Consider the following 12,574-nt stretch of genomic DNA (forward strand, 5'->3'; position numbering starts at 1 on the left):
TCAGAAGAGATCCCGAATTGTGAGGGGGGAGAAAGGGGATAAAAAGGGGTTCAGAAAGAAAGAAAAAAAAAACTATTAAAAAAAAGAAAGCCGATAAAGAAAAAATATAAAAAGAGGAAAAAATATATATATATTAGATAAACTATTTAAAAAACGTTAAAAAAAGAAAACGGTAAAAGTTAAAAAAATTTAGCAGAAGAAGAGAAAAAGAAAAAAAAATTGAAAAAGAAAAAAAAAATTAAATTAACTGCAAGGCTAAAAAATCATGGGGAGAAAGCCATGAGTTCCGTGCTTTGCTTTCTTCTCCTCTGGAATTCCGCCGTTCTCCTTGGTAGGTGAACTTGGTCCTGGCTGGGTTTCCCGTAGATCTTCTGGGGGAGGGGCCCGTTGTAGTGATTCTCAAGCGTCTTTGCCCCAGGTGGAGTTGCACCGCCCTTACCCGGGGCCGCGCTGAGTCATCCGCTCGGGTTCGCTTTCGGGAGCTTTTGTTCCCTGAGCGCTTTCCGTAGAGTCCGGAGGACGGGAATAAAGATGGCGGCCTCCCGGTCTCCGGCCCGGAGGAGCCGAGAGCCCGGGGCCCCACTCCTCAGTGCGCCCTCAGAGAACAGCGCCAAATGACTCCCGTCACCCTGGCCTCCGGCCGCGCTCCGAGCTGACCGAGCGGAACAGACTTTTCAAAGTCCTGATTTTGCTCCGTTGCTCTGCCGCTCGCCAGGAGCCGGCCCCTCCCCCCGCGGTCTATCTTCCCGTCGCTTTGGATTCACTTCTCCGCCAGTCCTACCTTGCAGAAAGTGGTTGATTTTCTGTTTCTGGAATTGCTGTTCTTCTTCTCTTCAATCTCCCGTTGGATTTGTAGGTGTTTGCAATCTTTAGATAAGCTATTTAGCTGATCTTCTGCTACCCGAAGTAGTCTCAGCCTGCTACTTCTCCGCCATCTTGACTCCTCCCTCTCACTTATTATTCCTAGGCATTTTTTTTTTTTTGGTAGATTTTTTGGAATTTTCCACATGGACATATTATTTGCAAATAGAAATGATTTTATTTCTTCCTTTCTATTTGGATATGTCTGTAATTATTTAGTACATAAAACTTAATGGGTGTGCAAATACTGGACATTTAGATTCTCAATGGAATGACTGGAACAGAAAAGATAAACATTTCAGTGGCTCTTAATATTACTTGTCAAATTTGTTTCCAAAGACACAGTGTCAGTTTTTTACTCTCACCAACATTTTGTAAACTGCTTTCCTGCATTGTTTCTCAGCTTTGAGAGTGAGCTTTTTAATGTTTGTAGATGAAATAAGCTTTTACTTTTAGAGTGTAAGGTATATCATTTTATATCCATGAGTGTTTATTTGATTAATTCTGAGGTTAAATCTCTCTCTTTCCCCCTACCCCCATCCTTTTAATTTTAACAGATGTTGTATATTCAGGCCTTACCAGGGCCTTTCCTTTCAATGGATCCATCTTCATTTGTAGATGTTTATGGATATATTTCTACCCCTCGACTTTGGAAACAAAAGTCATCATTAATATGGCGTCTTGGGCCTACATACCTCTTTGAAGAAGCCATCTCAGTGGACACTCTGGAAGTTATTAACAAACTTGGCCCAAGATACTGTGGTAACTTCCAAGCTGTGCATGCTCAAGGTATAGAGTGTTTTGATTTATAATGATCTCACTGATATTATTTTTTTAAATGGACATCTAGTTATTTATAGCATATTTATAAAGAATAAACTCAGTATAGGTCAGTCATTAGGGAAGACCTCTGTAATTGGATCATTATAAATTTACAACCCAAAAGAAAATGTCACAGAAAAGGAAATGACAATATCCTTTAGAGTTCAACTCCAAAGCCCATAATGGAGGAGAATGGGTGGGTAATACCATCAGCAAAGAAAGAGAGAGGAGAATGCGATAAATAAGTTACATTCCTTTTAATGAAGAAGCTTTTTAACTAAAGTATACTGTTGTATTCAATTATTAAACAGGCAGACAAACATCCACATTTCCATTATTGATTGCTGGCTGTTCAAGTAGGGAGTACTGTTCTCTGTGCTCTATCAAGTCAAGGGGGTCAGCTCCCATCTGGGAAGAATGATGAATGAATTTATGTACAGAAGAAGCCTTGTGCATAGTGAAGGGCAATTGAGCACTGTAGAGTTTTTCTGTCTCCAGGCCCCATGTCTTCTTCAGGCTTCCATTTCCTCTGGCAGATGGCACTGGCCAGAGCCATGTGATGAGGTCAAGTCTAGAGCCAAAATTTTGCTCACTGCCTATTCAGGCCATGCAGTTCCACTAGCACACGTGGCTTTCTTTGACCCAGGGACCAGGGTACTCATTCCAAGTGTAATGTGCACCATGGCATATAGCTCATTGAAAATATTAGGGCTTTCAGCCCAGTCTCTCTCTGTCTCTCTCTCTCTCTTTTTTTTTTTTTAACGTCAGCTTTCTTATCACTTAGCATTTTGGTTTTGGAGGATGAGGTTATATCATCTCTTTGGTAGATGCTTCAAGCTTTAGTAATTTCACACCCCAGGTGCTCTTATTTTATAGTAGGGTTAATCCTGTGAGATTTATCCAGTTTCCTGTAAGTGTCAGAGAACCACAGGGGCAAACATGTGACATAAACATACACTCAAACAACATAAGACAGCCTCTCAGTGGTAGCTTCACCATATAGCCATAGCTATTTATTTTACTGAGCTCATACTTTCTCTTCTGTAGAGACAGTAGAAATGATCAAAGCTGTGTTGTTCTAGGAGTGGACCCTGATATAGAAGCAACGCCCCTTGTTGCTGAGGAAAAGGTTTCCTTTGGCCTTCACTTAGCCAGCTCCTCCACCACCAGTGTTACGGACATCAGAAACACTTACAGTGAAGTGGACAGCCGCCTGATTGCCAAAGAGGTACGACTTCTGCCTTCACTTGTTGCCTCCTTTTGGAATCATGACCTCATAGCTTGGTTCAGCTTTCGGTGCTTAAGTGGACACAACCTCATAAACATGCACACGCTGACAGATTCACACAGGCGTGCTGCCCATTTCATTTGTTAAAATAACACATGCCTCTTCACCCATTCGGGTCTCCTGGGACTAAAGCTTTTATTTGGAATGCTCAGAAGAGAGAGCGGATGCTCTGTATTCTTCACTGGAGAACAGGAACAAATGGAACTTGAAAAACATTTGTGACCTGAAAACACGATTGAGCTTCTCTTTTCTGGATGCTACTGACTCCCCAGCCCTGCAAAATGTTCTGTGAGTTGCCATGCTTATTTCAAACAGCCAACTTGCAAACAGCAAGCAGACATGTTTGTAGAGGAAGCTTCCAGTAGATGAAGTATTTCCTAATCCCTGCAGAGTGCGGTCTTTTGCTTAATGCTGATGAATTTGGGCTGATTTGTTTATATTCTCTCCATCCTCACAGACAGAGGGCCACCTCCCTTTACTGAAGAGGCTCAGTATATAAGGGATGAGGTCTTGTTGAGCACCTCAGCTGTGCCTTTACCCACAGAGTACCCCAGACTCTCATCTGCCTAGCCCTTCGAGACCAGTGAGGCTGGGCCTTGCAGAGGCTGGACAGCCTGGACCGGGAAGGAGGCAGCCTGGTTTTCGTGGCACCGTCCCATCTCCACATGTTCTTGGGTCCACCTCTCCCTCATTAGCTCTTCACTGTGACCTGTGGGACATCTGTGGCACTACTGCACCAGGAGCTGTTCCCATGTGACTCAGCCACAGACTGGGAGGTGGGGCATAGGAACCCAAATTTTGATGTCAGTCTCCCTGACATTGGTTCACTTATTATTTATTCACTGACTTTCTCTTACTGAGTGCCAAAACTGGACCAGGCCTTGGGGTGCCTGCCCTCTAGGACCTTGCGAATAAAAGCTCTTCCATTCCAGAAGATTTCTTAGGACTGATTGTTGCTCATTTCTCTAGATGAACATTTCATCCCGTGACAATGCCACACCTGTGTTCTTGCTAAGAAATTGTGCTGGCCACCTCTCGGGTTCTCTCCGAACCATTGGCGCTGTGGCTGTGGGCCATTTAGGTAGGTGAGGTCTTGCCCTTTTGCTACTGTTTGGGAAGATGGGCACGTGGCTGTCATTGCTTGTGCAGCCTGGACCTCTAAGCAGCTTCCTAGCGAGGGTGAGGGTTGGCGAGTTAGCCTGCCATGCTGCATGGAGATCAGTTCACCTTGCCGCATTTGCCAGTTGCCCATGAACTCAGCTACTAACCAGGCTGGCATCTATGCACAGTGGGGCCTGTCGAATGTGCATGGGGCGGTGGGGGGCCCCTTTGACAGAGGCAATGGTTGTGGTTATTTGGGTAAAAATAGCCACTGACTGCTGCTTGTCATGCAGCTGGGCAAGAGCAGAGCAGGGTGTTGGTACAAAGTCCAATCTTACAGGATCTAGAGCACAGACAAGAGCTTGGGGTTGTCGCAACCAACACCCCAAGGCCCAGAGAGCTTGTGGCTCTCCCAGAAGTCTGGATGGAGACAAAGGCAGTGATCTGAAATCCTTTGGGCTGTTTCAGCCTTTTGGAGAGCCAGGAAGAGCTCAGTGCAGGATTTTTCAGGGTGCTAAGGCTTTCGAACCTCCATCCTTCCTCCCGCTCCCAGCCTGTCCTAGGTGCCCAGGTGCCTCTACTCTGGGTGGACGGTGGCACTGGCACCTCTTGTGTCCTTGCAGGATTCCAGGGGACTTGCCATCGCCCTGAAGCTGTGATGTATTGATGGAATGCCCCTTTGTCTCATACAGGCGTAAGGGTGTTCCACTCCATTCCGGCAGCCAGCAGCCTGGACTTCATTGGCGGGCCCAGCATCCTCCTGGGCCTCATTTCCTTAGCGACAGATGACCATACCATGTACGCAGCCGTGAAAGTCCTGCACTCTGTCCTGACCAACAATGTCATGTGCGATCTCCTAATGCAGCACATCTGTGGGTACCAGGTAATCCCACCCTCCCCTCTGAGCCTGTAACTCCCGGAGGAGCAGGGAAGAGCTTCACTGGCCCTAGGGGACTTTCCCTCCAGGGTAACTTCTGGAGAAGGGAAACCAAGGGAAGGGTCTTGAAGCCAGTGTCGCCACAGCAGAGGGCGAATTCAGGAATTTCAGGAATTTCACTTTCACCGAATTCAGGAATCATTTGTCACCTGCTTTGCACCTGATATGATGGCTAGCAGCCTGGGTGCAGGAACCAGGGTGCTGGGTTTGAACCTTGCCTCTTCCTCAAACTTGCTATGTAACCTCACATGAGTTACTAACCTTACATGAGTTACTTACCCTCACTGCCTCAGTTTCCTTGATAATATGATACGGACAATCTCCTGTCCTGTGTCCTGGAATTGTTGTGAGCACTAGATCATTTAATTCAAATGGATGGCTGCATATTATGGCTGTGCAGAATAAGGGCTCTGTAAGTGCCAGCCATCTCGAGTTCTTACTCTCTTTGAGCCTCAGTTCCCCTATGTGTAAAATGGGAATAATAACAGCACTTGTTTTGTAGGGCTAAGATGATTAGGTGAGTTCATATATGCCGAGTGTTCAGAAGAGTACCCACTCAGAGTAACTGTGATTGTTAATGCTGTTTACTATTTGTAAGGTGAACCGAGACACGTTCACTGCCCTTGAGACCTTCCTGCATGGCTGGAAGGAAATCATGAAGGGAGGACTAGTGTCAAAGTCTAGACAATGTCACTAGGGGGCAAAGGCCATGATGGTTCCTCCTGGGTACAGCAGGAGCTAAGAGAAAGCCTTCCTGTCTCTTTGGCCCCCAAGTCAGGGTCTGAGAAGAAGAAAGCTTCTCAGGCACACACCCTCTTGCCTAGACTGCTGCCCCAGCTGGACAGTGGCCTATTCCCTCTGCTTCTTCCTTCAATCGCATTGATACCAGCCATAGTTCTACATTACAGACTTGATGATCCTTCTTTCCTGTGCACACCCTTCAAAGGTACCTAGTCACTGGTAGAATATTCCAGACTCCTTATACTGGATTCAAAGGCCTTTAAAAACTGGCCGCCAACCTGTTCTGCCAGCCCCATTTAGCCCCATTTCCTGCCCAGCCAGTGAAACTTCCTCCCTGAATCCTGCATGGTCATGGATTGCTAACCACCTCATATTACTTTGTGTACCTGTATCCTCGGCTTGGAGCACTGCCTCCCTCTCTTCCCCAGGTCAAGCTCCAATGGCAAAGGGGATCTCTCTTCTAAGCCCTGAGCTGAGTGTGCAGTCATATCCTAGCTGTCCTTGGTACTGCGCATGTGCCCAGTCTCAGGCTCTTACCCAGTGCTGTAATTATGCCTCTGCTCATCTCTACAGGACTGTAATTGTCTAAAGGCATGGGAGTTTCCTTATTCTTTGCCAATATATTACTGACACCAAACAGATATTCAGTAAATATTTTGGTAATTAGTGAATGGGTGTGTCTGGTTTATGTTAAAACTCAAGAATTGGGGCTTTGAGGATATTAAAATTTTCTCTGAATCATGTTGTTAAAAGCAGCTGTAGTGGCATGTGTTCTACTTCAGCACATGCAGATCTGCTGTGACTAGGCATTTGGGCTATTATTGTGAGCATTTCCAAAAAGGTACATAGCACTTCCTGTTCTTGGGGGTTTACCTGGAAGGATAAAATAAGACAAATACCAAGATAATTTTAAATTTTTTAAAAATTAAAAAAAATTTTTTTTAGTATCAAGATAATTTTAAGATACATTGAATGTAGTAAGTGTCTAAGGTTATCTTCCAGAACTACCAGGCTCTCTGTGACTTGGGTGTTCTCTAGCCATCCTCCCAGAAACTCCAGGTTCATGGAGATCTGGAACTCTCACTCATGCTCACTGTGGCCTCCCCACCACTAAGTGTAGGGCCTGGGGCACTGTGAATTCTCAGTGAATGTTTTCTTGGCCTAAGCAGAGTGCCTTGAGAAAGATAATGTGCTATAGAGGTGGCTACAGAAAATGTGGTTACAGATAATGGCTACAAAGTTGGCCAACATCACATGTGGGGCTATGTTGCTTGAGTTTTTCAGGAAGAAAGAGATGGTAGAGACAAGGAGTGGCCCATGCATGGAATCCATGTACTCAGTTCATGTTGACCGAATATCTCTTAAGAGCTAGGCAGCAGGGATATGGATGAGTCCTGATATGGAACTTGATCCCAGGACTCTGGAATCATGACCTGAGCTGAAGGCAGATGCTTAACTGACTGAGCCACTCAGGGTGGTTGGGAGGGTTCTAAAGATGAGAAATATTAGAGCATTTTTGTCAGTGGGAAGAAGTAACAGGAGAAAGAGAGAAAAGCTCTCCCACTGGGCCATGTCCTCGAGAAGGTGAGGGGTGTGTTCCAGGGGCCACGTGGATGGAGACCCTGTTTAAGACAGGAAGGAGTGCAAGCAGGCATCAGTGGATCTGGTATGGGAAGATGAGAGCGTTCATGTCTGATGGGTTCTGTCTTCTCGGCGGAGTGTGAAGTGGGGTGGTGGAGGCAAAGGGAGGTTGGGGAGAGAGGAGAAGAGATGAAAACCTCATCTTTAAGATGAAGAAAACAGACTTACTAGAAAAATGGTGTTGGACTCCCAGGCCAAATGGGGACTACTTTGGCATTTGACACTATTACTACAAAGTGAAACCAGTCAGCCTGCATGTGCAATTTTTCTCAAGCAACTTTCAGCCATCCTAATTATGTCTGGATCAGGGAGTGGGGAATGGTCAGATTTCAGATATAGCTAAGAAGTGACTGGAGCAGTCTGGAAAGATAATGAGTATTCACTGATCACGGGTCATCTTAGGCAGTTGGGCTGCTTTAACAGAATACCACAGACTGGGTGACTTGTAAACAACAGAAAGTTATTTCTCACAGTTCTGGAGGCTGGGAAGTCTAAGATCAGAGTGCCACCATGGCCAGGTTGGATGAGGGCCCTCTTCTGGATTGCAGATGGCCAATTTCTCATTGTATTCTCACATGACAGAGGGAGGGATCAAGCTCTCTTGTGACTCTTACAAGGGCATTAATCCCACCATAAAGCTCCACCCTCATGACTCCCTCTAACTCTAACTACCTCCCACAGGACTCATTTCCAAATAACACTGCACTGGGGGGATAGGATTTCAACCCATGAATTTGGGGAGGACACAAACATGCAGTTTATACCAGCAAGCAAGACTTCCCAATAGCACATTGGAGAGGATATCTGGGAGGACAGGGTGAATGGCTGGATGGTGTCAGATCCAGGCTTAGGGAATTGAGTGGTGGATGAGACGGGTGAGAAGCCAGGTACCAGTAGATGGGTAGGCAACCTGAATTTTGTGTGACTGAGGTCAACAGAGATATAAGACTAAGTGGGATCCCTCTCATTAGTCTCTGAGTTGGGTCTGGACCCCTGGGATCCCAGTGGCTCCATCCTGATATGTTGTTGCTTCCCTGGGCCCAGCACAGCAGAAAGGCACACTGGGTGGTTGCAGTCTAAAGTAAGATGCTGGTGCAGCTGGGCTCATGGGGATGTGGTGGCTTCCTGGTGACACAGCAACATTTATGGGATGGTTATGAATGCAGGATTTGGTAAAGGGAAATGAGAAAGAGCACAAAGAAATGCAGGAGGATAAATACCTGGTAGTACAGTTGCTTAGTCATAGGGTAGCTCTTTCTTCAACTTTTTGAGGAACCTCCATACTGTTTTCCAGAGTGGTTGCACCAGCTTGCATTCCTCACCACCAGTGTAGGAGGGTTCCCCTTTCTCCGCATCCTCACCAGCATCTGTCACTTCCTGACTTGTTAATTTAAGCCATTCTGACCAGTGTGAGGTGGTATCTCACTGTGGTTTTGACTTGTATTTTCAAGATGCTGAGTGATATGGAACATTTTTTCATGTATGTGTTGGCCATGTGGATGTCTTCTTTGGAGAAATGTTCATGTTTTCTACCCATTTCTTGACTGGATTTTTTGTTTTTTGGGGGTGTGTTGAGTTTGATAAGTTCTTTATAGATTTTGGACACTAGCCCTTTATCTGATAATAATTGGCAAATATTTTCCCCCATTTTGTAGGTTGTCTTTTAGATTTGCCAACTGTTTCCTTTGCTGTGCAAAAGCTTTTTATCTTGATGAAGTTCCAATAGTTCATTTTTGCCTTTGTTTCCCTTGTCTTTGGAAATATGTCTAGCAAGAAGTTGCTGTGGCTGAGTCAAAGAGGTTGCTGCCTGTGTTCCCCTCTAGGATTTTGATGGTTTCCTGTTTCACATTTAGGTCTTTCATCTGTTTTAAGTCTATTTTTGTGTATGGTGTAAGAAAATGGTCTGTTTTCATTCTTCTGCATGTGGCTATGCAATTTTCCCAACATTTCTTGAAGAGACTGTCTTTTTTCCATTGGATATCCTTCTGTTTTTGTCAAAGTTTAGTTGACCATAGAGTTGAGGGTCCATTTCTGGGTTCTCTATTCCATTCCACTGATCTATGTGTCTGTTTTTGTACCAGTACCACACTGTCTTGATGATGACAGCCTTGACACACTGCAAACAGATTGACAAACATAGCGATCCAAAGGGGCACATGCACCCCAATGTTTATAGCAGCAGTGTTCACAATAACCACAATACGGAAAGAACCAAGATGTCCATCAGCAGATGGATGGAGAAAGCGTGTGTGTGTGTGTGTGTGTGTGTTTAAAATGGGATATTACTCAGTCATCAAAAAGAGTGGAATCTTGTCATTTGCAATGACATGGATGGAGTTAGAGTATTTTGCTAAGCAAAATAAGTCAGTAAGAGGAAGACAAATATCCCATGATTTAACTCATCTGTGGAATTTAAGAAATGATTGAACATAAGGGAAGGGAAGGAAAAAAAATGAAATGAAAATTGAGAAGGGGGCAAGCCATAAGAGGCTCTTAACTCTAGGAAGCAAACTGAGGGCTGCTGGAGGGGAGATGGGTAGGGGTTGGGGTAACTGGGTGATGGGCATTAGGGAGGGCACATGATGTAATGAGCACCGAGTGTTATATGCAACTGATGAATCACTCTACCTCTGAAACAAACAAATAAATAAATAAATAAGAAATGTAGAGGGAAACCAAGAGAGAATGGCATTCTGGAAACACAGTGGGGGAGTTTCAGGAAGAAGCAGGGGGTCCCTAGTGAGAGGTCAAGTCACACACGTACACAAGTACAGAAAAGTGGACCCTGGTCAGAAGCAGACACAGAAGTTGGGGTGTGTTTTTCCTCTGAGAACATGGGAATGAAGGAGGTAACAGCAGAGAGCAGAGGACTTGCTGGCTGAGCAGATGACAGGTACTGGTAGGAACAAGCAGGCAAAGAAGAAAGAGTTCTAGTGATGCATTCATGAGGAAATTGCTTTGTGTTTTAACTTTTTCAGATAATGGCTTTTCTCCTGAGGAAAAAGACCTCTCTCCTAAACCATCGAATTTTTCAGCTCATCCTCTCGATTGCTGGCACTGCAGAGCTAGGCTTCGGGTCATCTGCTGTCACCAACGTTGGCGTCTTTCAACACATCCTCTGCAATTTTGAGGTAAACTGGAGACTGGCCATTAGCCCTGAAGGAGTGGGTGTGTGTGATGGTAAAGAACTTCTGGAGCTTCCTCTAAACTCAGGCCAGCTTCCTCAGTAACCATGGGAGCGGAGAGAAGGAAAACCTCAAAAGCTTTGGACCCGGGGAGGTCTGGGTTTATAATTTATATGAGCCCATCAATGGACTGTGTGGCCTTGGGCAAGTGTCTTAATTTCTCTGAGTTCTAGTCTTCTCGTGTATGAGATGGGAAGCATCATGTCCCTCACACAGGCTGGCATGGGGGTGAAACCAGATAGGATCTGGGAATGGATTCTAAAACTGGAGGATACCATATATAGAGACATAGATATAGATGTAGATGTAGATGTAGATATAGATATAGATAGGCTTAAAATATATATACTCTGCTTCCTTTGGATGGTGCTTTGCTGTTGACAAATATTCCTTAAAAGTGCTGACTGAGAGACCCTGAGGGCAGGACTGAGGCTAGGTGAGGGGGACTGCACAGAGCTTCAGCTGAATTGCTGTAGTCACAAAACACCATTTACTGAGTGCCTCTGGGGTCAGGCACTGACCACGTCCTGGAGACATGCTGGGGTGAAAGCACAGTTGGGTCAGATTTGTAGATCAGGGACTCCAGGGCTGGGTGGGGTGGAATGTGTTCAGAGGGGGTGGAGTGTATGCTATTGGCAGACAGGAAGGATGGGAACAGCCTTGGGGATTTCAGAGCAAGTGGCTTGGAGGGTGCCTGCCAGGCTGTGTGTTGCAGGCAGAGGGGAGGTTGGAGGGGGAAGGAGACATGACAGGTGAGAGATGCTCGGCTGTGGGATGGGACGTGCACATTAGCCAGTCCCTGCTGCAGTCCATGGAAGGATTTTAAAAATGGATTTTTTTAAAATTTAAAAATGATATATGTTCATTATAGAATATTTAAAAGTACAGAAAAATGGGGGTGGAAGCTTTGATTTCTGAGATCCAGATGACTGTTGTCAACTTTTTAAGGCATGGCGTTTTTGTACTTTCTATGCATAATACACACACACATATATATATTTTTTAAAGATTTTATTCATTTGACAGAGAGAGAGATCACAAGTAGGTGGAGAGGCAGGCAGAGAGAGAGAGAGAGGAGGAAGCAGGCTCCCCACCGAGCAGAGAGCCCGACACGGGGCTCGATCCCAGGACCCTGGGATCACGACCTGAGCTGAAGGCAGAGGCTTTAACCCACTGAGCCACCCAGGTGCCCCCACATATATTTTTATATCATAGTCATGATCATAGCATAGACATATTTTAAGTCCTGCCTTTTCTCACATAACAGACATGAAAGATATTTGTTATGGACTCTTCTTTTTTCTTCTAAACACTTTTTTTAAAGATTGTATTTATTTATTTGACAGACAGAGATCACAAGTAGGCAGAGAGGCAGGCAGAGTGAGAGAGGAGGAAGCAGGCTCCCTGCTGAGCAGAGAGCCAGATGTGGGGCTTGATCCCAGCACCCTGAGATCATGACCCAAGCCAAAGGCAGAGGCTTAACCCACTGAGCCACCCTGGTGCCCCAAAACACTTTTAACAAAAAGGAAAAGACACTAATATTCTGCTTGTCTGCCTCACATCTGACCACTTTAGGAAGCTGTTGAGTCCACACCTTTGGAGGAGAAACCATCAGCCAAGCCAGTCACTTGCACAACCCTTACTCTCTCGTACTCAGACTCCAGTTCCAAATGCTCCTCTGTTAAGAATACATACTACATCTCATTATGAGATGGAGAGACAGGGAGAACATCCCCCTAGAGCTCATCTTCCAAAGTCTGGGACTCTAAGAACCAGACAGTGACAAAGACTTAGCACCAGTCCATGGACAGGCAAAATGGGGAGGAAATAGGGCTTGAGAAAGGAAGATGAGAAACGTACAAGGAACCAGGAAATAAAGGAGGGAGGTATCAAAAACCAGAAACACACGAGAGCTAGGAAATCCCTTGTGACCTGTGCTGTCCCACTGCACACAAGTCACTAAAAGTCCAAAAGAGCATTTGTGAGACCTGTCCAATC

General features: G+C 45.3%; 1 protein-coding gene across 3 annotated transcripts in view; it reads left to right on the forward strand.

Annotated features, from left to right (window-relative positions):
- Nucleotides 1-12,574, forward strand: part of WDFY4 (WDFY family member 4) — a 279,441-nt gene that overhangs the window by 100,326 nt on the left and 166,541 nt on the right. For all 3 annotated transcript variants that reach the window (XM_047702650.1, XM_047702652.1, XM_047702651.1), the window contains exons 20-24: nt 1,419-1,650; nt 2,766-2,911; nt 3,941-4,052; nt 4,765-4,955; nt 10,370-10,522. In XM_047702650.1, coding sequence (XP_047558606.1) covers nt 1,419-1,650; nt 2,766-2,911; nt 3,941-4,052; nt 4,765-4,955; nt 10,370-10,522 — 834 coding nt within the window. The remainder of the gene's footprint in view (nt 1-1,418; nt 1,651-2,765; nt 2,912-3,940; nt 4,053-4,764; nt 4,956-10,369; nt 10,523-12,574) is intronic.

This window comes from Lutra lutra, chromosome 14 (assembly GCF_902655055.1).
Source record: "Lutra lutra chromosome 14, mLutLut1.2, whole genome shotgun sequence".
Taxonomy (NCBI): Eukaryota; Metazoa; Chordata; class Mammalia; order Carnivora; family Mustelidae; genus Lutra; species Lutra lutra.